The 25,644-nt window shown below is 37.6% G+C and overlaps 1 protein-coding gene across 1 annotated transcript in view; it reads left to right on the top strand.

The window, feature by feature from the left end:
* The window catches only part of EFEMP1 (EGF containing fibulin extracellular matrix protein 1), a 60,550-nt gene extending 39,399 nt beyond the window's left edge, over positions 1-21,151 (top strand). The window contains exons 5-11 of the mRNA XM_049651503.1: positions 3,714-3,836; positions 7,857-7,976; positions 8,960-9,079; positions 10,173-10,292; positions 14,619-14,742; positions 14,826-15,021; positions 19,545-21,151. Coding sequence (XP_049507460.1) covers positions 3,714-3,836; positions 7,857-7,976; positions 8,960-9,079; positions 10,173-10,292; positions 14,619-14,742; positions 14,826-15,021; positions 19,545-19,706 — 965 coding nt within the window. The 3' untranslated portion in view covers positions 19,707-21,151. The remainder of the gene's footprint in view (positions 1-3,713; positions 3,837-7,856; positions 7,977-8,959; positions 9,080-10,172; positions 10,293-14,618; positions 14,743-14,825; positions 15,022-19,544) is intronic.
* The last annotated feature ends 4,493 nt before the right edge of the window (positions 21,152-25,644 follow it).

Here is a 25,644-nt window from a genome sequence, read left to right as displayed (position 1 = left end):
CACTAGAGATATTCTCACCACAGAGACCTTTCATGAACAAAAAAGCCTGGGAAACCAGGTCTTCTGGTGCACCTGCATGAGGATAGATGTTCTGCTCCAAGTCTCTGACATAGATGTGTGTTTTAGTGACTTTCCTATTACATTAACTTTCTAATATTTAAGAAATATAGAAATGCACACAAGTAGAAAAAAAGCATAGGGGTGCCTGGCTGGCTTAATCATTGGAGCATGTGACTCTTGATCTCGGGATTGTGCGTTTGAGCTCCACATTGGGTGTAGAGATTACTTTAAAATAAGATCTTTAAAAAAACAAGAGTAAAATAGTTTAACAATTTATAACGATTCTTATATGACTTTCTCATATGATGTATGCTTTGTGAATAAGTAATGACAGGGTTTTAATTTTTTTAATGGTTTTATTTATTTTCTGAGAGACAGGGAGAAACAGAGCATGAGCAGAGGAGGGGCAGAGAGAAAGGGAGACACAGAATCCAAAGCAGGCTCCAGGCTCTGAGCTGTCGGCACAGAGCCCAACGTGGGGCTCAAACTCACAGACCGTGAGATCATGACCTGAGCCAAAGTTGGACGCTTAACTGACTGAGCCACCCAGGTGCTCCAATAACAGGGTCTTAAAGTACAACTTTTAAAATCATAAAATTGTGTTATTTAAATAAACTAACGAAAAAAAAATTTTTATAAACTAATGAATTGATAGTAGAATCAAAGATAGTTCAAAAAAATCCGGTCCATGTGTCCTTTAGCATTAGATAAACTGCTAAGAGCAAAGGAGAGGATAAATATTCTAAGCTTGAGTTGGAGAAGCCATAAAAAAAAATGTAGTCAGTTCATTTCCTAGCAGATCCAGCTCTAAGTATATGATGAAGCAAACAATCAACTCCTTTGGAATAATTTCTTAAAGGTGATTTGATGCAATTGTGTTTTATTGAATTTCAAGAAGTTTCCCATCTGAAAGAATTAAAAATTAAAGTGAGTCCAAGTATGTACAAAGTATGTTAAAAGTATCACAAGTCAGTGGTAGGTGCAGTGAGTCCTATGGAAGTTTTGGTTGTTTGTTTGATAGAGAAAGGATAGAATATAGTGGCAGTGCAATTTTTTTTTTACTATTAAATTATTTTAACTCACTTAATATTTTTATTCAATAATCTTTCTCAGAAAGTAAATGGACCTGGTTCTTAAGATGGAGTAGGTCCAGGTGGCACAATGTTTATGTTTAAAACCTATTTAATGATATATTAAGGCCACTGAAAATATTAGCCTATTTATCAAAGAGCCTTAGAGCTGAACGCAAGTAGGAAGGAAATTGTAGGACATGGGGAATGTGATGGGGTGGAGGCGGTTTGCAGAGAGGTCTCAGAAAGAAAAGCCGCCCTCACTGGCGAGGCCTCCCTTAGAAAATGCAGCAGCCAGCCCCAGTCCTTGATCTTCTGCCAGCGTGTACTGAGGGAACTTGCCACATCTGAATCTCACATTTCTGTATCTCTCAGGGCTGTTATCACTGCAAATGCTGGCAAATGTTCTTGACATAAAACAATAGGAATTCTGCTGTCATTTCTGCATTAGCGAGTCATAAAGCTCTGAAAGAAACCCCAGTAGAAATGTTTTCATCAAGTGCATAAGAGAAAATAATAGAAGACACAAAAAAAAGAGCAGATAATTTCAAAGCAAGATCGTGGCATCTCTGCATAGGACCTTAGAAGGACAGAGTTACAATCACTGATGTGAAAATGATGGTGATGATGATGATGATGATGATGATGATGATGATGATGGATTTCAAAACAAAAATTTTAAAAATGTAACAAAAAGTCACCAAAATTTTAAAACCAGGTTCAAAGAATTATGTGAAGTAGATGCTTTTATAGGGTATAATCCAATAAACAGACATACATCCCCCAAGTATTTCCATCTCCCCTCCCTCTTCCTTTTGGAAAGAATCTCTTTTATCATTCAAAGCCGACATCTGAGGACAAGTCTCTTCTAACCGGAACCTCCTACATTATTACATTAGTAGTGTAAGTGCAGCAGTTCTCCCTGGAAACAGACTTGAAAGGCAACATACCAGGAGCCACTCTCTGAGCTTCTTTAAAGGAAGTCAGGAATTGAGGAATACATTCTCATTGCAGATGGCTCATTTTTTGTATTGAATTTTAGCCCACTATGTGCTCCAAAGCACCACCCTGGGTTTGCCACAGTGATGATCAAAGGCTCCCTAAGCCTGTCTCAGTTTTTATGCAAAATTTGTCATCTAGGAATTCCAAGTTGTACAATTTTTTTTTAATTTAAAGATTTCTTTAATGTTTATTCATTGTTGAGAGAGAAAGAGACAGAGAGTGAGACACAGAACCTGAGTGAAGCAGGTTTCAGGCTCTGAACTGTCAGCACAGAGCCCAACGCAGGGCTCAAACTCACGAACCATGAGATCATGACATGAGCCCAAGTCGGATGTTTAACTGACTGAGCCACCCAGGTGCCCTGAGTTGTACAATAGTTTTTAACAAAGCTTAAACTGTTCAGTTGTTGAGGAATGCCAAAATCACATAATCCTTTCATCTTCTGAACTCATCTATTTAACTTCATAATGTAAGAGAGTTAATTAAATGAGAAGGTAAAAAACGAAACAAAACAATGCGAAGGTAATGTTGAAAAGACAAAATTAAATTTCACTTATAAATTACTGTAATATGAGTGCACACACACACAAATTCACATCACACTTTGACCCCAGAGGAATCCATTATAACAGATTCATTATATTATGACTGAGCATTTTTTACTTTTCTAGAACTAGAAAATGTGCCCTAATCCTTAGGGCACATTTAGTAAATTATACAACTGCTTTGGGGAAATATCTGTTTTTTAGCTGAAATTAAATGCTTTGGGAAAATATGTATTTTAAACTACACCAGTCTATCTCCCCTAGACAAATATGATCTAGTTGAATCCTTTGCATTTTGAAGTTTGCAAGGAAAGGTAACTGGAAATGCATAGTATTAAATTTGATTTATACCTGGTTATTGGACAGATTTTTAGAGATTTGACAACATAATGATCTCAAATGCAATATATTGGATGGAAAAGGCAAGTATTATACAATTTATTTACACTTTAAAACACAAAACAATATTGTGTGTTCTAATGGATGTAGATCTATGTAATAAATGTAAAAAAAAACATCTCAGGGAAGGGTTCACACCTACCAGGATAGTGGCAGGTGGGTGAGTAAAGAGATGAGAATACAGTAAGGCTTTAGCTATATCTCAAATGGTTCATTTCTGAAAATAAAGTGAGCCAAGGCAAGTACAGCTAAATATTAGCGTGTGTTAAATGTACACACTGGCATCTACAAAATTGTTATCTGAACACTTGAAATCATTTATAATTTTAAACATTCCCAATATAATATTACAGAGTATTATCTTAAGAATAGGGCAAAAACTTTATTTCCTTAAAAGAAACTATGATGGCATTTCAGCATAGGGCATATAGTCAATGGTATTATAATAGCATTGTATGGTGACAGATGATAGCTACACTTACGGTGAGTATAACATAATGTGTGGGGTTGTGGAATCACTATGTTGTATTCCTGAAACTTGTGTAACTTATGTGTCAACCATACTTCAGTTTTTTTTAAATGGGGGAGATAGCAACATCTGCCCAACCAACTCAAACTCTGTGCTACCTTTTAACAGACATAGACGAGTGCACTGCGGGGACTCACAACTGTAGAGCTGACCAAGTGTGCATCAATTTACGAGGCTCCTTCGCCTGTCAGTGCCCCCCAGGGTACCAGAAGCGGGGAGAGCAGTGTGTAGGTAAGTACAGCAGAACAATAAGCAAAATCCTGTCCTAAACCTCTTACTTGCTTAAACCTCAGTCATTCAAAACAAAGCACTCATATTTATTTGGAGAATGATGGCTAACAACTGCTTATTCTTTCATTAACTACTGATCCGTTTTCCACATTAATGAGAAAGAGCTAACCTAAAGGGTGAGCGTATTCCGGGTATAAAGTGTCAGTTACATGGTAGACTAAGCAAAAGCATAAATTTGGCATATGGATGGGACCACAAAAGCAACCAAGGAGATCATTTTAAATTAGCTGTTTGGGGGCCATAGCACTAAAACACTGATGACATGAACCTTATTCACTGGTTCATAAAATAGCATAGCTTATAGGGCAAATGATGAGGTTCAAATCCCAGCTGTACCCCCAACTCACTTTGAGGCTCTTCACAAGTGACTTACATAGGCTGTGTGTTAACTTTTTTCCTTTGTGGTGTGGAGCTTCTACCTCAGGAGCTCACATGTGGGAGTGCTTAGAACAGCGCCTGGTCCTGGGTGGAATAGCTGTGTACTATCATTATGTGATGAGTTAACAGACATGTACTAAACATTCTTTATGTTGCAAGTGGGTGCAGTGCTGGGAACGCAAAGCCAAGTATAGCATGTGCCTCTACTTGAGAGCTCTACTTGAGCTACCTGAGGGCAGGGGCCAGATCTGGTTTGTGTCATTGCTGTCTCCCCAGTCCCTGAAGAGTGCCTGCCAAGTAGATGCTCTGTGCATTTTTTTTTTTTTTGAATGACTGGAAGAACATAGTATAAGGAGGCTGACTGGCAAATAAGAAGTAAACAGTAAAAAGTAAATGTGTTCTGGGATCAGTCATGAGGTCCAGCACCAGGAATGAAACTTTCTAAATTGACTCCCTGTGTCAATTGCATTCATATGATATTGACATTGATTTACCTGCCGCCTTTTACCATACATCAGTGGAAAGTACTTCTTTTCTCTTAGTAAGAGAGGATAAGAATGTGGGGACAGGGAGCTAGCATCAATTTTCGCCTGAGAATGCTGGCTGTTGACATCAGGATGTCAACACTGAGCTCCTCATGGGCCCTGGCCCAGTTCTGCCTGCCATGGGGTTGTGCCCAGGTGCTGGGATTGGTGCCCAGCCTCTGAGAAAGGCCCAGAATTTGTGGGACTGAAGCTGTGATTTAGGAAAAGACTGTGTGGAAAACTCCACAGGCACCAAAGTTTTGCCCACTGGATTAGTCAGGAAAATAAACACCTTTTTTTATATAAAAAGTATAAAAGGTATAAAAGGTATAGAAAAAGAACTAACTCAACCTACTATGGGAACAATTAAAAATAAAATGTATTCTTATAGCCCTATATGATATGGCAGGAAGAAACATTCTTAAATTCAGATCTAATCATGGGGCTGCCCTGGTGTTCCCCTCACCCACAGAACCAACTCTACATTCGTCAACAGAACATATAAGATCTTCTTCCATCAGATCCTCTGTGGTATCAATACCTCCCCCCACACACACACAAAATATTACACTTCAGTCCTGTCCACTAGTTATAGTTCCGCACATACATCACACAATGTCACACCTTAGTGTCTGTACATAAGCTCTTTCAGCACCAGGAACATGCACCCCTGGCAAACTCCTATTCAATTTCCAAATCCCAGCTCAGGGTTACTTCTTCTGAGAAGTCTTCCATGATTTACCCAGATATGATTAGTTACTCCCTCCTCTTTGTCAGTATTTCTCAAACTTTGATGGATCTTTTTTTTTTTAATGTTTATTTATTTTTGAAAGAGAGACAGTGTGAGCAGGGGTGGCAGGGTGGGGGCAGGCAGAGAGAGAGAAGGAGACACAGAACTGGAAGCAGGCCCCAGCTTCCACGCTGTCAGCACAGAACCTGATGCGGGGCTCAAACCCATGAACTGTGAGATCATGACCTCTGAGCCAAAGTAGGAGGCTTACTGAGCCACCCAGGTGCCCCTTGATGGATCTTTTTTTGTAAATTTCTAGTCTGTTACAGATCAATACTACTGTAAAATACAATAAAAATGTTGTGGCAATACCAAATTGCTATTCCTAAATACATATTCTGAATTTCTGTACTTATTTGTCGTGGACTGGTCCAAATAGTCCACGGATCAGCAGTGGTCAGCAGGCCACACCTTGAGTAGAGTGGTGCTCTCTCTGTACCTTGTGTAGCTTTCTTATTGTTGATCTTATCATTCCATGCAGTAATATGTTTTCATGCCTTTCTTCCATGCTAGACAAGGTACAATGTACATGTATTTATCATCATTAAAAACCAGCAGTGCCAAACACAGCACTTGCAAATAACAGTGATTCAGTAGATGCTTACTGGTTGAGAAGACATACATCAAGTATTACTGAGGGCTGACTATATACCACATACTGTTCTAAGTGCTGGGCCATCATGGTGAACAAACACAGTTTACAGAATCACAGCCCTCATGGAGCTATTAGAAGATACCATTTATAGAAACTAACTGTCAATACTGGCACCTGGCTATAATACTGGGTACTAGGAAGAACCACGCTAAAATTGCTCTTAATTAGTATGAAGTCTACACTCATTCAACTAATGTTTATCGAGCACCTACTATGCCAGACCCTGTTCCAGGTATTAAGCACACAGCAGTGAACAGACAAAAAATACTTTACCTTTGCCTCAAAAGGATACAGGTCTTATTTGCCATGCATTATAGTGAGGGAGACAGACAAGAGGCAAATAAACACATAACACAATCCCAAGGAGTATCAATGGCTACAAAGAAATATAAAGTAGGAAAAGGGGACAGATGGGGCAGAAGAAGCTATTTTATATAAATGGGCAGAGATGGCCTCCCTGAAGTGACATTTGAGCAGACACCTCAATAAATGAGGTAGAAAGCCATGTCAATATCATTACCTTTTATTTCAATATTCAAGTGAAATCAAATCTATTTTGCAGCTTATTAATAATAGCTGCCATTTATTTTTACCCATTTTGTGCAAGAAAGTTTGCCTACATAATTTCATGTTATCCTCCCAACAAGTCGACCATATTGTAGTATTATCACTTACAGAAGAGGAAATGGAAGCTTTGAGAGGTTAAGACCATGCTAGTAATTGCCAGAACAAAGATTCCAATTCAGGTTATCCTGAGGCCACTTAAGCATACTGCCTTCCACAGTTTTAGGTAGAAAGGTTCAGCATTATTGTTTTGTTTTTGTTTTTTATCAGAAGTTAGTGTCACTACATAGTCTTACATAGTATGTGCATAATTGTTGTTTTAAATCACACACTCCATGTTAGAATTGTCACAAAGCGTAGAGTTAATGAAATTTTATTATGCTTCTAAGATGTTAATCCTACTCTGCAAGTTCTCAGCTGAGCATTTTATAGTTGGAAATATTTATCTGAGAAGAACACAGCCTGGAACACTTCATCAATGTGTCAGAGGTCACTCTCAAGAGGTAATTTGTGTAGCGTCCTATTCCTTCCATGGCATTCTTTCATTTGATTCTCACAGAAACTTCATAAGATACACATAGCAAGTATTACTATCCACATTTTACAAAAGAAAAAACCTAGATACCAGACGTTTATGTGACTTTGCCAATGTAACCAGCTGAGCAGCGGACCACACCTCCTGTCGCTTAGATTATGCTACATCGCTCAATTCTTCTGCAGTTTTTTTACTTTTACCATTACAAATAATTTTTTAGATCCCCAAACTAATACTCATATATATGTGAAATAGTCATAATTACTCTTCTGTCTTTAAATCTCAACCCACTCAACCAGCTTTATGAAGTCTTTGTTTCTAACATCTCACTCAGCTGCAGAATGCAGAGTATATTTAAAACACAAACACTAATTTAAAAAGATAGGGACAATTATTTTAAGGGAGATTTTCTCCAGCTAGGTTTCCTAGATAATGTCCTGCTGAGAACTTAAGAGCTAACAACTATGGATAGTTAATAATTTGGTTCTCTTTGTGTGTGTGCCTGATAACCCAGACATAGATGAATGCACCATCCCTCCATATTGCCACCAAAGATGCGTGAACACACCAGGATCATTTTATTGCCAGTGCAGTCCTGGGTTTCAGTTGGCCGCAAACAACTATACCTGTGTAGGTAAGCTTTTGGGGCGCTGCCATACTGACTGATTTCTATCTTCAAAAAAAGGAAACGTCATACCATGTTGTTCTATTTCCAGTTTTTCTGTGTTCTTGAGTGAACTGATTTCCATCATCTTCCCTGCACAAAGCTGAAAAGACAATAACCAATTTGTCTCTTAAAACACATCAAGATGTGAATGGAAACTTTGTTAATGTTGGTTTTTAGTTGTCCTCTGTGGGTTTATCAAAAATATAAAAAACTACAGATCAACTGATATACGCACACCAATTAGTCAGCAGTGTGTGATATAAATGCTGAAGGTGCCAAAGGGTTACTGCAAGTTCAAGTACATAAACTTTCCACTGAAAGTGCATCTGATTTTTACATGCTTCTTCTCCCCTTTCAGAATGCAGTGTCATGGCACAAATTTTAAGATTGGCATGACATGGAAAGAATCTAGTGCAGGAAAAATGCCTTTTCACAACATTTTCAGTGCCTTGGAGCATTGCAAAACTCTGTATGGGTCTCAACAGCTTATGCTATAATTGTAATGGAATTTAACAGAACCCATTTAAAAAGTAATAAATAGCACAGATAAATCTTCACCACAGCATGCTGAGAGACTGTATCAGTACAAATGTCTTATATCAATTATTTATAGACTTGGCACTTTGCATTTGAACAACAATAAAAGAAAATAGATGCTGGAATGTATATTTATTAGAATCATTAAATTCTTTTGGAAAGACTCATCAAACACAAAACTAACTGTCATCCCCAGAAAGAAATATTCTGGTATTTCCAAAAGAAGTGTATGGCAGATGTTTGAAGTTATTCCAACAAATATGAAACCTGAATGGATGTTCTCCAGTGAGCTTCTGCAGGGCAAAGAATCCAACTAGGGAATTATTCACTTATCATTAGATGACATAGGTACAAAAGAGTAAGGATATGGTTGAAGACGTAGATATATGAGTGTATATAACTTTTCCTTTCAGATATAAACGAATGTGATGCCAGCAATCAATGTGCTCAGCAATGCTACAACATTCTTGGTTCATTCATCTGTCAGTGCAATCAAGGATACGAACTAAGCAGTGACAGGCTCAACTGTGAAGGTGAAATATTTTCCAAATAATTTGCAATAACAGTTCAATCCCTATATTTTCTGCTGCTTTATCCAATTATGTACCTGTTTATGAAAACAAATTTTTATGCATGGAAATTCTATTCTTTAATTAAGTTCTGTGATAACATTGGCTTTTTAGTTTGTCACCAAGAGAAAGGAGAAGGGACAAAATAACTGAAATATTAGATACAGGCTGGGTCTAATAATTAGAAGGGTGTTCTGGTGTCTCGCTTCTCAAAGTGATCTGATGGCCAGCAGCATTGACACTTCCTTGTCTCTACTTGCAAGAAATAGAGATCTCAGGCCCCAGACCAGACCTAGTGAGTTAGAGGCTGCATTTAACAAGAATCCCAAATGACTGGTACACACACTTAAGTCTGAGGAGAAATGATCACATTCAGAAACAGTAGAATATAAACCAAGAGACCTGTTCTGTAGTCTTATTCCTGCCACTGTTTGACTTGGGCATACATTTCTTAAGTTGCCTGGGCTTCGCTTTCCACATGAGTAAAAAGAGGGCCATTTAATTGGAAGGATGACCTTCAGAGTCCATTGCCCATGAGTGTTCCACTGTGCAATTCAAAAGGCATAAGACATCCTGAGGGGAATGCCATTGACACTTGATGTCTTTGACTTCCTTCCAGCTTTACTTGGGGCCACAGAGGTCATACCCCACCTGGAGAGGTTTCACATCATGCCACTATGCTCAAAACCAAAAGGGCCTGGCTCTGGACAGCTGCTTCTGCCCTTCTGAACAAACTACAAAGACATCACCATTGAGAAATGCAAAGCATTCTTCACTTGAATTCCCAATTCGTTCATTCAGTCTGTTCAATCAGTATTGTGAGGTCTGAGATTTGCCAAACTCTCAGCAATAATTGAGTAAAACTGATGTGTGGCAAAGTTCTAGGGGAAATGAGCTGATATTGTATAATTTTCCTTTGAGCTTCTTATAAAGTATTATATTTCTTTTTTAGAGTTTATAGTATTTTTACCCTCTTACCTTATCTTTAAAAATATTACCAAAGTAGTGACCTGTACGTTTTTCAACTCTGTGTCCTTGCTCTTGTCTAATTCAACAGATATTGATGAATGCAGAACCTCAAGCTACCTGTGTCAATATCAGTGTGTCAATGAACCTGGGAAATTCTCGTGTATGTGCCCCCAGGGATACCAAGTGGTGAGAAGTAGAACATGTCAAGGTAGGCTTATTGTTTTCATATCTGTTAAGTGTTCATTTTTAACCAGGAAAAGCAGGGACAGAGTTACAGGATTCTCTACCATAGACTTTCATTTTTTCCATCTTGCATATAATTTGAACTCTTTTTTCCCTTGCTCATCATGCATTATGCAAATCTCATCAAAAGGGTATTATTCAGTTAACACTGACTTTTTGGAAATTTAAAGTAATTATTTTTCTTTCTTAAGATGTAAGTAATTTTAATAAAATACTGATATCTCTTCTGTATAGCCTATATAATCTCTATGATACACATCTTTTAATCACAACCCAAAAAGATTCAATTATTAAAATATCTTGCCATGAGTTTGAGTCCAGAGAATAAACTTAATATGTGGGTTAGGCAAACCTCAAACTAGTCTCAATTCTCTAAAATACCAAGATTATAAATTGGGTAGTAATTTAGGTACTGAGAAAATCAGCCTCATGTGTCTTAAAATTAGCTTGAATTCTTCAGCAAAAAAAACTATAGATCCAAAAATAGCTAATATCCTAGGGTCCAGTTTTAAAATAAACATTCAGGTAATCTTCACACCTATACACCTCCAATGCTACAATGTCGTTTAAAATTTCTTTAACAGGGAAAAGATTTGCTTGGATAGAACCAAAAGTATAGATAATCCTAGAAAGGCTAGTATAAACCCCTACATTTACATAAAGCAGTGAACAAGTAAAAAAAAAATGACTAAACTTGAAGACAGAAAATCTGAGTCCTAGTCTTCTATCTATGTAATTCTGAACAAATTATGAAAATCTTTGACCCTTAACTTTGGAAAAGGAAGTTGTGAGAATGAAATGAAATAATATACATAAAAATTATAAAGCCTTACATAAACTATAAAGCCTTACAATCCAAGATTTTTTTAAGTTTATTTATTTATTTTGATGGAGCGGGGAGAGAGAACGAGCAGGGGAGGGGCAGAAAGAAAGGAAGAGAGAGAATCCCAAGCAGACTCTGCACTGATAGCATGGAACCCAATGCAGGGCTCGATCTCACAAACAGTGAGATCATGACATGAGCCAAAATCAAGAATTAGATGCTTAACCGACTGAGCCACCCAGGCACCCCCAAGATGTTCTTGTAACATGTACTTAGCCATGTAAGTGACTAGTAGCAAATCTTCTCTAGAGAGTCCTTTTTAATCAGAACTGAGAAAGACATACAGGAGCAATAAATCCTTCAAGAAAGGAAAAGACCAAGGAAAAGAGATACTAGGGATACTCAGTCTATATCATGATTTTATAGGAAAATATTAATTCACCGAACATCCAGGACCTGCGGTTTTATAGTATGCATATGGCCTTTCAACTAGACTCCATCTACTAAATATGAGCATAATCAGAATGGCATTCATTGCACAATGAACCCCTTTAATCCCCTTTCCAGGTTACTGGGGACTTTAATGTTAATTGTGGGAAAACATTGCATTCCAATGATTTTATTTTTTAAAGCCTAACTGAGACTTTTAACATGAATATTACATGGAGGAAAATGTTAGCCAGTGGGATGTCCTAACCAATTTCCCTGGAGTCCTGCAAAAAAATGTCTATGTGTTTTTTTATCACAAATGGATTTGATCCTCAGCAAAAGACAAACAAATTAACATACAGTGGAATCTTACCTGCCTACTCTAGTATATGAAAACATTTCAGTTACAACTAAAGGTGAAAAATGCACTAGAATTGCAAATAAGGGATTCATGAGTGTTATATCTTGAAGATATGCAGCTCCAGAATGTTTGGCTAAGCCAAAAACATTTTTTATGAGAGAGACTTAACATTCTTTTAAGGTACAAAGCAATTGGTTTTCTCCACTAAAATCATCTCTTCCCAACGTCGTCCATAGACTAAAGTAAAAACGAAAGAGTTCAGATTCTTACCTTTACACAAAAAGCTCATTTTGAGGATGAAATAACTGTTCTCATTTCCACAGCCTTGCAAAAATGAAAACACTGTGTGTGTTTGGATGGGGTGGGGGAGGCCACAGAGAAGGAGAAAGACAGAGAAACAGAGAGAATACACATACACACAGACACACATTCATCAAATATTTTAATACTATTAATAATTTCTGAAAAACATTCCAGAATGATTAAGGTGTTAATTATGCTAGGCTCTAAATTAATGGAAGTAATAAATGAAATTATTACATAAAGTTTCCTTTTGCCCTTCTTGGTCTCCACATAACAAATCAGTCTTAGTTTTCCTTGTAGCTAAACAGCATCTTTATTTTTCAGAGGAGTGAAGAATATTGAAAGGACAAGTTGATTGTAATTTCTTCTAAGGGATCTAAATTCTTTCTTTAGCCATAGCCACTCCAAAAGAAGACACTTCTTATAACTGACTCTTGGAAACTCTTGGAAACTTCCAGTCTCTCTTGGGTTCCAGATAGCTTTGGCCAGTTTGGAAGGGAAAAATACATTTTTTTTCCTCCAAAGACAAGGCATGGAACTATTCTCATTTAGAGGATGCAGTACCTTACAGTGGAAAGATGCCTGTCACTAACTGTATGAACTTGGGCAACTTACTTAACCCTTATCTGTTTTTCTTCCATGTCAAATAGAGATAATATCTTTCTCACCTATGTCTACATGATTTGTGTGAAGAACAACTTAGTTCAATTTAATATTTCTTAAAAGCCAGGTGCCCCTGAGTTACATTAATGCTAGGTGATGAAGGGATATAAAGATGGATACTACAGCCCTGCCCTCAAGGGGTTTATAAGCTAATGGAAGGGTTAAGACAAACATGTAGATTTCAATAATGCAAAGCAGAGAGCAACAAAGGTCTCCCAAAAAGAACATGAGGTATGAGATTCTGATAGGAAAAACAGATTAAATCCCAGCAACTAGCCCATTGCTGGCTTGCAGCAGGGATTCAGTAAATTACTTATGGAATGAGTAAATTAATGAATGAACGTACCTGATTATGAGGAGGAATGATTCAGAAAGGCTTATATTGAATAAAATCTAAATCATTATTCATATGTAACAGGAGACAGACATAGCCAGGGATGTTAACATTAATATAATTTTCAATGTTGCTGTTGTTGTTGTAAATATAATGGCTCTCCAGTGAAAGTGTTCTCTCAGATGTCATATGAAGGCTCCTAATTCCCAAATCTAAAACCAGTCCTTGTCCAGCCTGGCCTTTCTATGGCCCTCTTTTTCTGGGGCTCTCTTCCCTTCTGGCTTCCTCACACTGCCTCTTCCTGGGTTGCCTCTCATCAGAGCCCCCTCTTTACTTCCCCTTCTAACACACTGTCTCTAAATAGCTATCTATGCTGTCCAAGGTGGAACACTTCATAGCTTCACTTCTTGTGTTATGCTTCCTCCAGACAGTGTTATCCACTCCCAGAGCATCAAGTCTCCACCTGCATACTGTACTCCACCCGCATGTCCACACCTCTAAGCCTCACCTCTTTTGGGAACTCCTGAGCCACACATTCAGATGCCCTCTCCATAGATTTTGCTTCCTGCTTTCTCAACCTGGAAGACCCTCCCTACCCCAACCATGAAAATCCTGTCTACCCACCACACTTCAAGGCCAAACAGAGATGCCTCTTCCTTCCTGAAGCCTTCTAACCCTCCAGGCAGAATTTATTCCGCTTCTAATCTGCTAGTACACTTATCTATCTCTTGTTTAATTCCATTTTATTTTATAATTATTGCCATATCTGTATTCTTAACTAAATTACAATCTACCCAAGGGCAAGAACTGGTGTCTTTCACTTTTTTTTTTAATGTTTATTATTTATTTTTGAGAGAGGTAGAGAGGGGTGTGTGTGTGTGTGTGTGTGTGTGTGTGTGTGTGTGTGCGCGCAAGCAGGGAAGGGGCAGAGAGAGAGGGAGACACAGAATCCGAAGCAGCCTCCAGGCTCTCAGCTGGTAGCACAGAGCCCCATGTGGGGCTCGAACTCATGAACCACAAGATCAAGACCTGAGCTGAAGTGAGATGCTTAACTGACTGAGACACCCAGGCACCCCTCTTTCACTTTTTTATAAGTATGGCCAATGGCTAACATTTGGCTTTGAATTCAACAGATGAACAATAGGTGCTTGATAAAAAATATTATCAAATGACACATACTAATCTGTCTAGGACGACTTAGGCTACATCTGTCCTGAATTAAATGCAATGAATTAAATGCAAGTCCTACTCAGTCTTGTGTCTAAAAACAAATGAAATTTAACCTAGATCCCCATATACCTCTTACCTTACAAACCTTAATCTGCCACTTACACAATTTATTTACATCAGTAAATTCTTTTACCCTATGTGTCCACAGATATAAATGAGTGTGAGACCACAAATGAATGTCGGGAAGATGAAATGTGTTGGAATTATCATGGTGGCTTCCGTTGTTACCCACGAAATCCTTGTCAAGATCCGTACATTCTAACATCAGAGAAGTAAGAGAAAATTAGAACTTTTGAAAGCAGGAAGCTTTGGTCTTACCAGCCAAACTGGGAAATATTTCTGTTTTTCTCTGCAGCCGATGTGTTTGCCCAGTCTCAAGTGCGGTGTGCCGAGAACTTCCCCAGTCCATAGTCTACAAATACATGAGCATCCGATCTGATAGGTCTGTGCCGTCAGACATCTTCCAGATACAGGCCACAACCATTTATGCCAATACTATCAATACTTTTCGGATTAAATCTGGAAATGAAAATGGAGAGTTCTACCTAAGAGTGAGTACACTGAGGGCAGCCATAGTTGTTGGGAAAAGTGCAAGTTTGCTGTTGCTGTTTGGTGGTATTCACTTGGAAGGAAAACTAACATTTAAAGAGTTTTTATGTGCAAGCATTGTGTAAGGTCTTCCTGTGTGCATTATCTCGTTTAATCCCCTTGGTAACACTGTCAGAGAGATACTAACATTTCATCTCCATCTCTATAGAAAAGTGAGACTCAGATTTAGGAGCTTCTCTAAAGTCACTCAGAAACCAAGTTGAAGACTCTAATGGAGTTGTGTGTGACCTACAAAACACAAGCCTACACAAACACACATACCCCAAATAGATACCACAAATCAGTGATAGTTATTTAATTGTACATAGAAAAATTAATTCCTGGAGAACTTTTCAGAAACTATAAATTCCTTGTCACACCTGCAAAATTATTTCCATTCACACTAAAACTGAAACCTGGAAGTCCCTGAAAAATGACCCCAACCCCCTGCACCAAATGTGCCAGGAGTTGTACCATTGTTGCCAAACCTCCAGGCACACAATGTGAGGTCACCTTTGTGTTTTCCATTTCTTTCACTGCCTAGATGAAATCTCTCTCTAAATTCTGCTATTTCTTTCTTCACAGTATCTCCTGGATTATCTTTGCTTCCCCATGCCCCTGCCTCTCTTCCTTTAAACTGGCTCTCACCACCCCCTCATCCTTCCAAGGGCTTCCGAGCAGATCTCCCTGACTCTGATGCCTCAGCCTTCCAGGCCCCCTGCAAAGGCTCAAAAAGTTCATTTTAGGTTAAAATTCTGACATATTTCAAATACGGCTCACCACTTCATGTGAAAATGATGGCACCCCACCAAGCAGTTTGCAGGGTTACGGTAACTATTTCACGCTAAGGATGTTATTCATCCAGTTACAATTTTCTCAAAACTCCTTTGGGCACTCTTCATTTTTAACCAAATTTTAAAGTCAATATTTCATTTTGAGAACATGAAAAGTAAATTGGGAAATTCATCTTTGTGGTGAAGTTTACAGATTTTTAATGTTTACATGTTTATCCTGTTCTTTGATATTTTAAGTTCCTTTCCAACTCCAGAATTATGTGATTCTGTTTCTTTGCCAGTAAATTAAAAATGATTAATTTCTTATGACCAACTTCTGAAGAGAAAAAATCCAACCCCAAATCTATTGCTATTCTTTTTTTCTAACAGCTAAGAATAAACTTCTTTAACATTTGATGCTTTCAATTTGAGATATACTAGATATTTGTAAGAAGTTTACTCTAAATGAATTTCACACAGTTCAGATAATACCAATTTAATAATTCTAGCCCAAACAAATGACATTATTTGTAACCCATGGCAATAAAACAGGTTCATCTCAAAATCTTTTTAAAAACTAACTTTCCATTTTGAACTTTCAGCTATAGTTTAAAAAAATAAAATTTCTAGCATAATCGACAGTTAAGCAAAGTTCCAGCATGTTATTTTCCTTGCAATAAACATAGCAGTTTAAAAGTTTTATGATTCATATCAGTGCATTTATCGACTTGATATTTTCAAATATAAATTCTCACAGTGTTTTTCTCAAGTAAAATCTTTTTTTCCCATAAGTGATATAAAACATTGCCAATTTTTATAATCCCAGACTAAATTTTAAATTGTTTAAAACAAAAACTATTTGAAATAAAAAGCCATTCTAAGATTATTTCTTATCACGTAATTCAAAAAGTAGTGGGGTTAAATGCTACAAAATTTCTCCACTGAAAATCCACCTGTGTAGAAGGCATAAGAGTCAATCAGCAGGCCTTAATTAAGCACCTACTGTATCCTCAGACCGATGTGAGGTGTATGTAATACACACTTATTTTAAACAGCTTTAAATATTGCTGTGTGGCGAAAGTTAACACCTTTGGGCAGGGAAAGGGAGCAATTTTATGTCTAATTCCGTGGTCCAAGACATCAAAGAATTAATGTTGGCTGGAATAGACAAAGAATGTTTTTTGGTGGTCATGATACTGGACCTGGTCTTTGAAGATTATAAAATATAGGATTTTACTTATATTCCTTTTCAGAGAATACTGAGAAAACCTTCTTCCCTGGAAAAGGGGACATATTATAAAGAAGTAGTACACAAACTAGAAGGCAGAATACCATCCTCCCCACCCATACCACCCAGTATCTATGCCTTACTGAGCCTATTTTCTTCATAGCCTTTATCACCACTTTGCATAGTATTCATTGGTCTATGTCATGCACTACAGTATGGGTGTAATGAAAACAGACTTCCCCTGTTGATTCACTCTTCTATACTCAGCACATGGAATGTACCTGGCACTTGGCAGGGGCTCAAAAAATATTTTTAAATGAAAGAATTTATTCAACCAAAGCCTTCAAGGAATTACTATTACCTTCAAGGGGCAAGCACCTGCTGGATTCTAGAGACACAACAGTGACTGAAGCCAAGCCAATCCCTACCCCAATGGAGGTCATAGTCAAGACACTGAGCAAGTGCTCACAGTTATGCTGAATGTTACAATAGGGAGTTGCAATTGCGCTTGGATGCCTAACAGGTCAACTGCTAAGAAGATAGGAATGGTCTGGAAGCCTCCTGAAAGAAGTGGACTTAAGCTGAAGACTAGCAATTAAAGACTAGCAAATAGAAGGAATAAAAATCAGTCCAGTTGGTCTGAAACTCCAAGTGCTGTCAGTGGAGTGGCTTGAGAGAAGCCTAGAGAGATGAGCAGGGCCTTAGGGATCATATTAAGGATTCAGGTAGAGAATTTGCTATTGGATTTTCATGTTAAAAATGATGCCTGGCTACAATGCAGAGCCTGGATTGGAGTAGGACAAGAATAGAAATGAAAAGACTAGTTAGTAGTTCAAGAGATGCAGTACTAGTGTGGTAGTGGTAGCAGTGAGTCCAAAAACAGTGAACAGATTTATGAAGATATAGGAAGAACTATATGAGTTGGTAAGTCATTTGCTAAGGGGAAGTGGAGGAGGAGGAATCACCAAAGATAACCTCCAAAGATAAGTTTCTGCCTTAAGCAATAGTAAATGGTGGTGGTGCCATTTATTAAGATAGGGAAGAAGGAACCAGTGTGGAGAGGAAGGTGAGTTCAGTTTGTACATGCTTTAAGTTTGGACCCTTCCCCTACTTTTCTGAAACCACTGAGACCAACAGACATGAATTACCTGAATTTCCCACTCACCTCTGCAAATTTAAGTTCATGTGTCCCCCTTCTTACCTTCTCCCTTGAGTTTTTCCAAGATGAGGTTTCACTTCTGTCAATCAAGGCCAATCCACCACCTGTATTTTTCCTTCCATCTCCTCTAGAACCTTGCTCCATCGAACTCCCATTTACCTCCTATGTTTTCAACTTGCCTCCCTCTAGATGTTGCCCTTGTTCTCCTCTCCTTTCCCAGCCAAGGTTCTTAAAGCACAGCCTGTAAACACAGTCTCTGCTTTCTCACCTCCTGGTCACCTTTCTATCTTCTGTTCCCATTACCCTACTGAAGTTGCTCTGAAAAAAAAAAAAAAAGCCACCAATGACATCCGTACTGCTAAATCCAGAGGGCATTTTTCAGTTCCAGTCTCCCTCAGCCTCACTACTCTATTGCACACTGCTGGCCATTCATTTGTTTCCCATTTAATCATCTGCTTCTTCTCAGCTTCCCTCAATGGCTTCTCCTCTGCCTACTCCTTAAATATTGGCTTCTCCCAGATCCAGCCTTATCGCACATACATTCTGTCCCTTAGTTTAGTGTACACTCATTGAAGTGACTGCTAAATCCTAATCTTCTGTCTCTATCCCTGCTTTCCTCTGGCATTCAGATTCGCACATCTACTAACCTACCCCTCCAAACTCATCTCCTTCTACTCTCCAGCACTCATCACATTCTTCATCAGAATGAAACTGCATTCAGTTCTCCTGAACACACTTCTTAACAAAACTTCCAGTTATCTTTGGTGACTATCCTCACACATTCAAAAGCCTTTCCTCAATGCTTTAGGGTCCCTCCTCTTTTCCCCTGTATTTTTCACCTAGTGTATCTTCATACGTACCCTACATAACCTCATATATCTTAGCATTTGCTATATTCTATTGAAATTAACTATTTACATGTCTCTTCACCTACTAGAATGTAAACAAATACATAATGCTAAGAAGTGAAAGATGATAATTTTGTTTAACAGTTCAAACATTATCACATTCTCACCTGAACTACAGTCTCTATAAAGACTGGTACTATCAATAAAAGTGAAGAGAAAAAATAATACTGAGGGATGTATAGAAAACACAAAACTATCAGAAAAGCAGGTCCCTGTAACTTGGAAGTAATGACTATTGTGTGGACAAGGGAAAAAGAAACGAGAAAGATTGAAACCAAGACGGAGTTAAGTAGTGACTTTTATTCTACCCTCAAAATTCTTCCCCTAATTCTTATAGGACTAGGTATACTCACAAATAATAGAAATTGCAATTCAAGAAAAATTCTCCTCTCCCTCCCTCTTTTTTCTTTTATTTTAGCAAACAAGTCCTGTAAGTGCAATGCTTGTGCTGGTGAAGTCGTTATCAGGACCAAGAGAATATATCGTGGACCTGGAGATGCTAACAGTCAACAGTATAGGAACCTTCCGCACAAGCTCAGTGTTAAGATTGACAATAATAGTGGGGCCATTTTCTTTTTAGTCTTTTAAGAGTCCACTATAGGCATTTAAATCAGCCAAAGAATATTGTTACAACAAAGCACTATTTTATTTATAGACGTATCTAGTACATCTACATCTATATGCTGTACACTCACCAATAATTCAAACAATTACACCATGGTATAAAGTGGGCATTTAATCTGTAAAGATTCAAAGTTTGTCTTTATTACTGTATGTAAATTATACATTAATCCACTAAACTGGTCTTCTTCAAGAGAGCTAAGCATACTCTATCCAATGAAACTTGGATTCTTTTCTGTAAAAGTGGGACAAAGCAATGATTATCTCCTGTGGTGCTTAAGGAAACTTACTACAGCCCCACTGACAGTCTCATAAGGAGGCAGCCTCATAACATTGAACAGCATGCAAGTTCAAGGATGAATTTTTTAACTGCTTTGTAACAAAATGGAAAAAGTCAATAAAGATATATTTCTTTAGAAAATGAGGATCTGCCATATTTGTGTTGGTTTTTTTTATTTTCATTATCAGTGTAAACACAGTTGTTTATTACTTGGTAATAAATAATTATTGTATAATATGCTGGTTTCTGTTGAATATTTTAAATTTTGTCAGGAATTTTTTATTATGAATGTAAACAAAAAAGTAAGCAAAACTTCCAAAATGAATAAGGTAGCCATAGAACAATTATTATGTGAAGAAATCTGCAGAGGGTAGATGAGAAAATAAATTATTTTTAAACCATAGTGGAGTTGACCTGAAGAAGCAAATTCAGTGTGTTCATCAGTTCAAGCTGCCATAATAAAATACTATAGACTGGGTGGCTTATAAATAACACAAATTTATTTCTCACAACCTAGAGCCTGGAAGTCTAAGATCAAAGTGCCAGCATGATCACGTTCTGGTGAGAGCTCTCCTCAGGGTTGTAAACTCATATCCTCCCATGGTATAAAGACAGGAGTGAGCTCTTTTGGGGTCCCTTTTATAAGAGCACTAATCTCATTCATGAGGGCTCCACCGTCATGACCTAATTATCTCTCAAAGGCCTCAGTTCCTAATACTATCACATTGGAAGTGGATTTGGATTTCAACATATAAATTTGGGGAGGACACAGACATTCAATCCTTAACACTTGGTAAATGTAAGAACATCCCTGATTTCAGGACTTCCACAGGATGTGGAAAAAAATGAAGAAAAGGTATTGTACTGAGGAAGTTTTAGTTTCTGAGTAAAATTAAAATTCTAAGAATTCACTTATAACTAAAATTTCTCATCTTTATTTCTGATGCTCACAGAGGAATAAAATGGAAATTGTTCTTCTTCTTGGCATCCAGAGTGACAGTGAACTAAAGCAAATTATCCTCCTTCTGAATTCAATGAAAAGGTTTTATGTCTTGTTTAAAGTGTAACTGCTTCTCTTTGATGTATTATATTTTTTAAATAAAAATAAATATTCTTTTAGAGGATCACTCTATCTTTGGAAGTTTTTTAAAGGTAACCAGTAACAGCCAATATAATTTTGTCTGGGAAAAAATTAGTTATAGCTGCCAGAGCAAGAACAACCATTTGATTTTTTTAAGAGATAATCTAGGAGATAAGGGAACAAAAAGACTGCTAAAATCATGCCCCAAAAAGGTGTGCAGCCAATTTTCTCTTACATCCCGTTTGAAAGCACATATTAATAACTTCTGACCCCCAGGTAACCTCGACACTGAAACAAGTGTTTCTCAAAGAGTTGACTAAATGTGCAGTAATTGTCAAAAGGAAAGTTCACCAAGAAATCAAGAAACAAAACAAACTTCCTGTGTGAGCAGAGGATGGGCTTTTGTTAAAGGGGCACAGAAACAGTGATGAGAGAATAGGTCTAACCAAGAGCCATATGAGGAAGCAGAATAAACAGCCAGCCACAACACAGCAGGATGGTTGAGTGTGTTGCTCACTCCATCTGCATGATTACTTTCAGTCCAGATAAGTTAAGACTTGATTTAAACTTTTCTGTTTTAATCAGTCTATTGATTTTTCTACATGCAGTCACAGTTCTCAAGTCAGTGATGGGAATGGTGAGAGTTTAAAAAGAAAGTTTAAGATCTTCTTCCAACAGATTTTTGTGCTTAAATAAGGAGGCAAGGTCTTATTTATGACTCCACAGAGGATTATAGAAGAAACAGGAATTTCTCTGAAATATTTATACATAAGCCCTGACTCTCCACCCCCACCTCTAAACAGACATATATCTTCTATAATTATATATATTATTATATAATTATATGTTATATATTATAGAACATATATTATAGGATAATATATTTTATATATTATAGAATAATATATTTTATATATTATACATAAATATATAAATTATTTCTGTATTACATAATTAATTTATAAAACATTATATTATAATATGTAATAATTTATATATGTTTTTATAATAATAATAAAATAATAGTGTATATACATGTATATTTGGGACATATAGAAACCATTAACTGCAGGCAGGATGGCTGCCCTTTCATCCCAAAGCCTAGCCCTATTCACAAATCATAAACACATGAAAAGGGTTGATATAGTGAAGAGTCACAGAATTCCTTTTTTTTAATTGTAAAATACACATCCAATTCACCATTTTAAAGTGTACAACTAAGTGCCATCTCGTACATTACAATGTCATGCAAATATCAACACTATCTAGTTTCATACCTATTATAAACCCCATATCCATTAGCAGTCACTCCTCATTCCCCAACCCACAAGCACTGATAGGAGTTACCACTAGTCTACTTTCTGTCCGTGGATTTGCTATTCTGAACATTTCATACAAATAGAATTATACAACAGGTGCCCTTTTGCGTCTGGCTTCTTTCACTTATCATAGTGTTTCAAAGTTCAGCCATTTTGTAGCATGTACTTCCATATTTCATCCCTTTTATGACCAAATAATATTCCATGTATTACCACACTTGATCCATTTGATGTTGGCAGGCCAGGTCCAAGGACCCAGAGGGGCTCCTGCAGGGCCAGCCAAGAGGGTCCTTGGCTTTGCACAGGATGGAAATCAAACATGAGCCAGCAAGAAGTGAGAGCAGAGTTAATTGAAGATATAGAGAGAGCAGATACAGATGGAGTGTCTGGGAAATCCAGAAAAGAAAGGAGAGCATCTGGTCTTTGCTTGGGGTCTGGGGATTTTTACTGAGGATTGCAGTCTGGTGTACATGTCCTCTCAGGCATCCAGGGACTGGTTAGAATAAAGACAAGGGCCCAGGTGTCATTCCTTGGAAGCAGGGGGTCTTAGTGTCAAGAAGTCAAGCTCCGTTGGTCTAGAACATACATATGATGCCTTCCTCCTGTCATTCTCACTTGGTCCTTCTTTAGATGTTATCTATTCTAAAGAAATCCTTAACTCCTTGTTCCTTACAAGGAGGACATACACTACATCCTGTGGCACATGTAAAGTGGGGGGTGCAGGTTGCAGCAAGAATAAAAGTTGAAAAAGGAGCAAAAAACAAATTTTTCTGGAATCCTTCATTTTCCCTGTCTCATATTCATCAGTTGATAGACATCAGCTGATAGGTTGTTTCCACCAGCAATTCCTTTTTATCTTACCTATCAAAAGGAAACTGATTTCTAGGTGACTCATCCACTCATTTCACAGCCTAAATCACCCATTCTTAGTTTCATTTTTAACTAAAAAAAAAAAATAGCAAGTGAAAAAAAATTTTTTTTTCAATTCACAGAAGCAAAATCCTGGAAAGAACTTTGGAAAGCTAACACATGAGCTCCCTTACAGGTACAACCATTCAAAGCAACATAAAAATCTCATGTTCTCTTTTTAATATAATTTGAAATTCAAAATAAAGTAAACATCTTCACTCAAAACAAACCAAAGCAGTAAGACAAAGACCTGCTTTGTTTTCAAACTACACATGACTCCCTCCCCTCTTCCTCTGTGAGAATCACTGATTTAAACCAGCTCCCCTAGATGGGAATTACAATAAAAATTCATCTTCAGAGTCATTATTATTCAGCAGCAAACATTTATTGAGCAACTTCTATGGTAACCCCTTGCAACATTTAAGAGTGTGATGTAGTAGAGAAGAACCAGGCTTCTAGACTCCGTTCTAACATTAACTACTTGTGAGACTTCACTTTTGGGGCCCTGGGTTTTTCTTTACCCATAAAACTGAGATATCGAAACAAGAGCTGTTTTTCACTTTTTAAAAATGTTTATTTATTTTGAAAGAGAGAGAGACAGACCGAATGAGCAGGGAAGTTGCAGAGAGAGAGAGAGGGAGACAGCATCAAAGCAGGCTCTAGGCTCTGAGCTGTCAGCATGGAGCCCAACACGGGTCTCAAACCCACGAACCATGAGATCATTACTTGAGCCTAAGTCGGACACTTAACCAATTGAGCCACCCAGGTGCCCCTTCAGTTTTAACAACTATAACTAACCCCTACCCCTGGGCTGCATTGAGAGATAAAGTGGCTCAATTTGCCAAATTTTTCAAAGCATCTGAACATTCCTTGTATGCAATGGCTACTGGGAAGCACTGGACCTTGGTGGGAAAGAAAACTAATAGTTTCCTCCCACAACAGGTCTTCACAATGTGGGTTTGTTATGGAGGTAAAGAACCAAATTAGCTACAAATTTTTAAATTACAATTCAAAGTAATTCTTTTTTTACTATTCAAGCTGTTAAATTATGCATGTTTTTGCTCCTTTTCACCTATACTGAAATATAAAAACTCATGTTAAATTAAAAGTCATTTTGCCTTGTTTCATCAGTGAAAACATCCAGCCATGGGTTCCAACACTTCCAAACATGCTTCCAGGGTAATAAGTATATTCTTAGTAAGTCTCAGGAATGAGGTCACAACTAGTTGTTTCCATCACTTCACCATTCTGTTACTATACCTGGGCTCAGAGACTTCCATGCTCTTCGAATGGACAGTTACATTCTGACAGTGATTACGAAAGGCCTCTTGGTTGTTAAGATTGCCTCAAAACAGAGTACATTCCCTTCAGGTGCCAAATTTCCCTCTTGACTAATCTCATTGACAACTTGCAATCTCCACCCTCTCCAAACATAAAATCTCTTATTACATGCACTTCTTTTTAACAATAATAATAGGAATCTAAATTTAGATGCCACCTAGTCAAATCATCTCATTTTTAAGACTTGCTCAAGGTCACAGTTTGTTGAGCAACACTGCTGTGCCTAGAATGCAGGTCTTCTGACTTAGATTAGAGCTCTTTTCATTGGCCAAACTCCAAATTCCAATACCAACAAGCAATCGCTCTCCTTCCTGCAAAGCATCCACCCCAAATCATGGACCAGCTTTGCTGATTGTCATGACCAGTTGTCACCACTGCTGTTATGTGCAATTGTGTTGAAATAACACAGATACCAACCTGATTCTGATTTACTCTCTTAAACTTTAGCTGACTTGTTCTCTTTAAAAGCTCCAGAGAGGCAGAAGTAATTGTGTTACACAAAATACTCCTAAACTCTAGAAACTCAAAATCAAGAACCAGTCATGTAGACATTACTATACTGGAAAGGACAGCAATTCCCAAAAGATAAAGTCCATTACTAAAGATCCAGATGTAGTTCTCTGCATGGAAGAGCTTTGAGAGCAACAGTGGTGAGGAGGGAATGAGGCTGACGCTCTCCTGGCTCAGAAGCTGAGCCAAAAAGACTCTGTAAGAGTCCTTTCATAGGATTCGTGTAAGATAAAGAGCTAATGTAAAGATTACTGCCATTCCTTGACACCAGGTAATATTCATTAGGTGATTTTTAAAGGAAGAAACAATGAACATCATCACCTGGAATAAGATAAGATGACTCATTAACAACTCAGTCCTCAGTGGGGCTTTTAGTTCTTTCACAATATGTTTAAACAAAAATGGCAAAACAAGTAGGGCTTTTTTATTGTAATTTAATAATGTAAATATTGAAGGG

The sequence above is a fragment of the Panthera uncia genome, assembly GCF_023721935.1.
Source record: "Panthera uncia isolate 11264 chromosome A3 unlocalized genomic scaffold, Puncia_PCG_1.0 HiC_scaffold_11, whole genome shotgun sequence".
Classification (NCBI taxonomy): Eukaryota; Metazoa; Chordata; class Mammalia; order Carnivora; family Felidae; genus Panthera; species Panthera uncia.
This window is presented reverse-complemented; position numbering and strand designations above follow the sequence as displayed.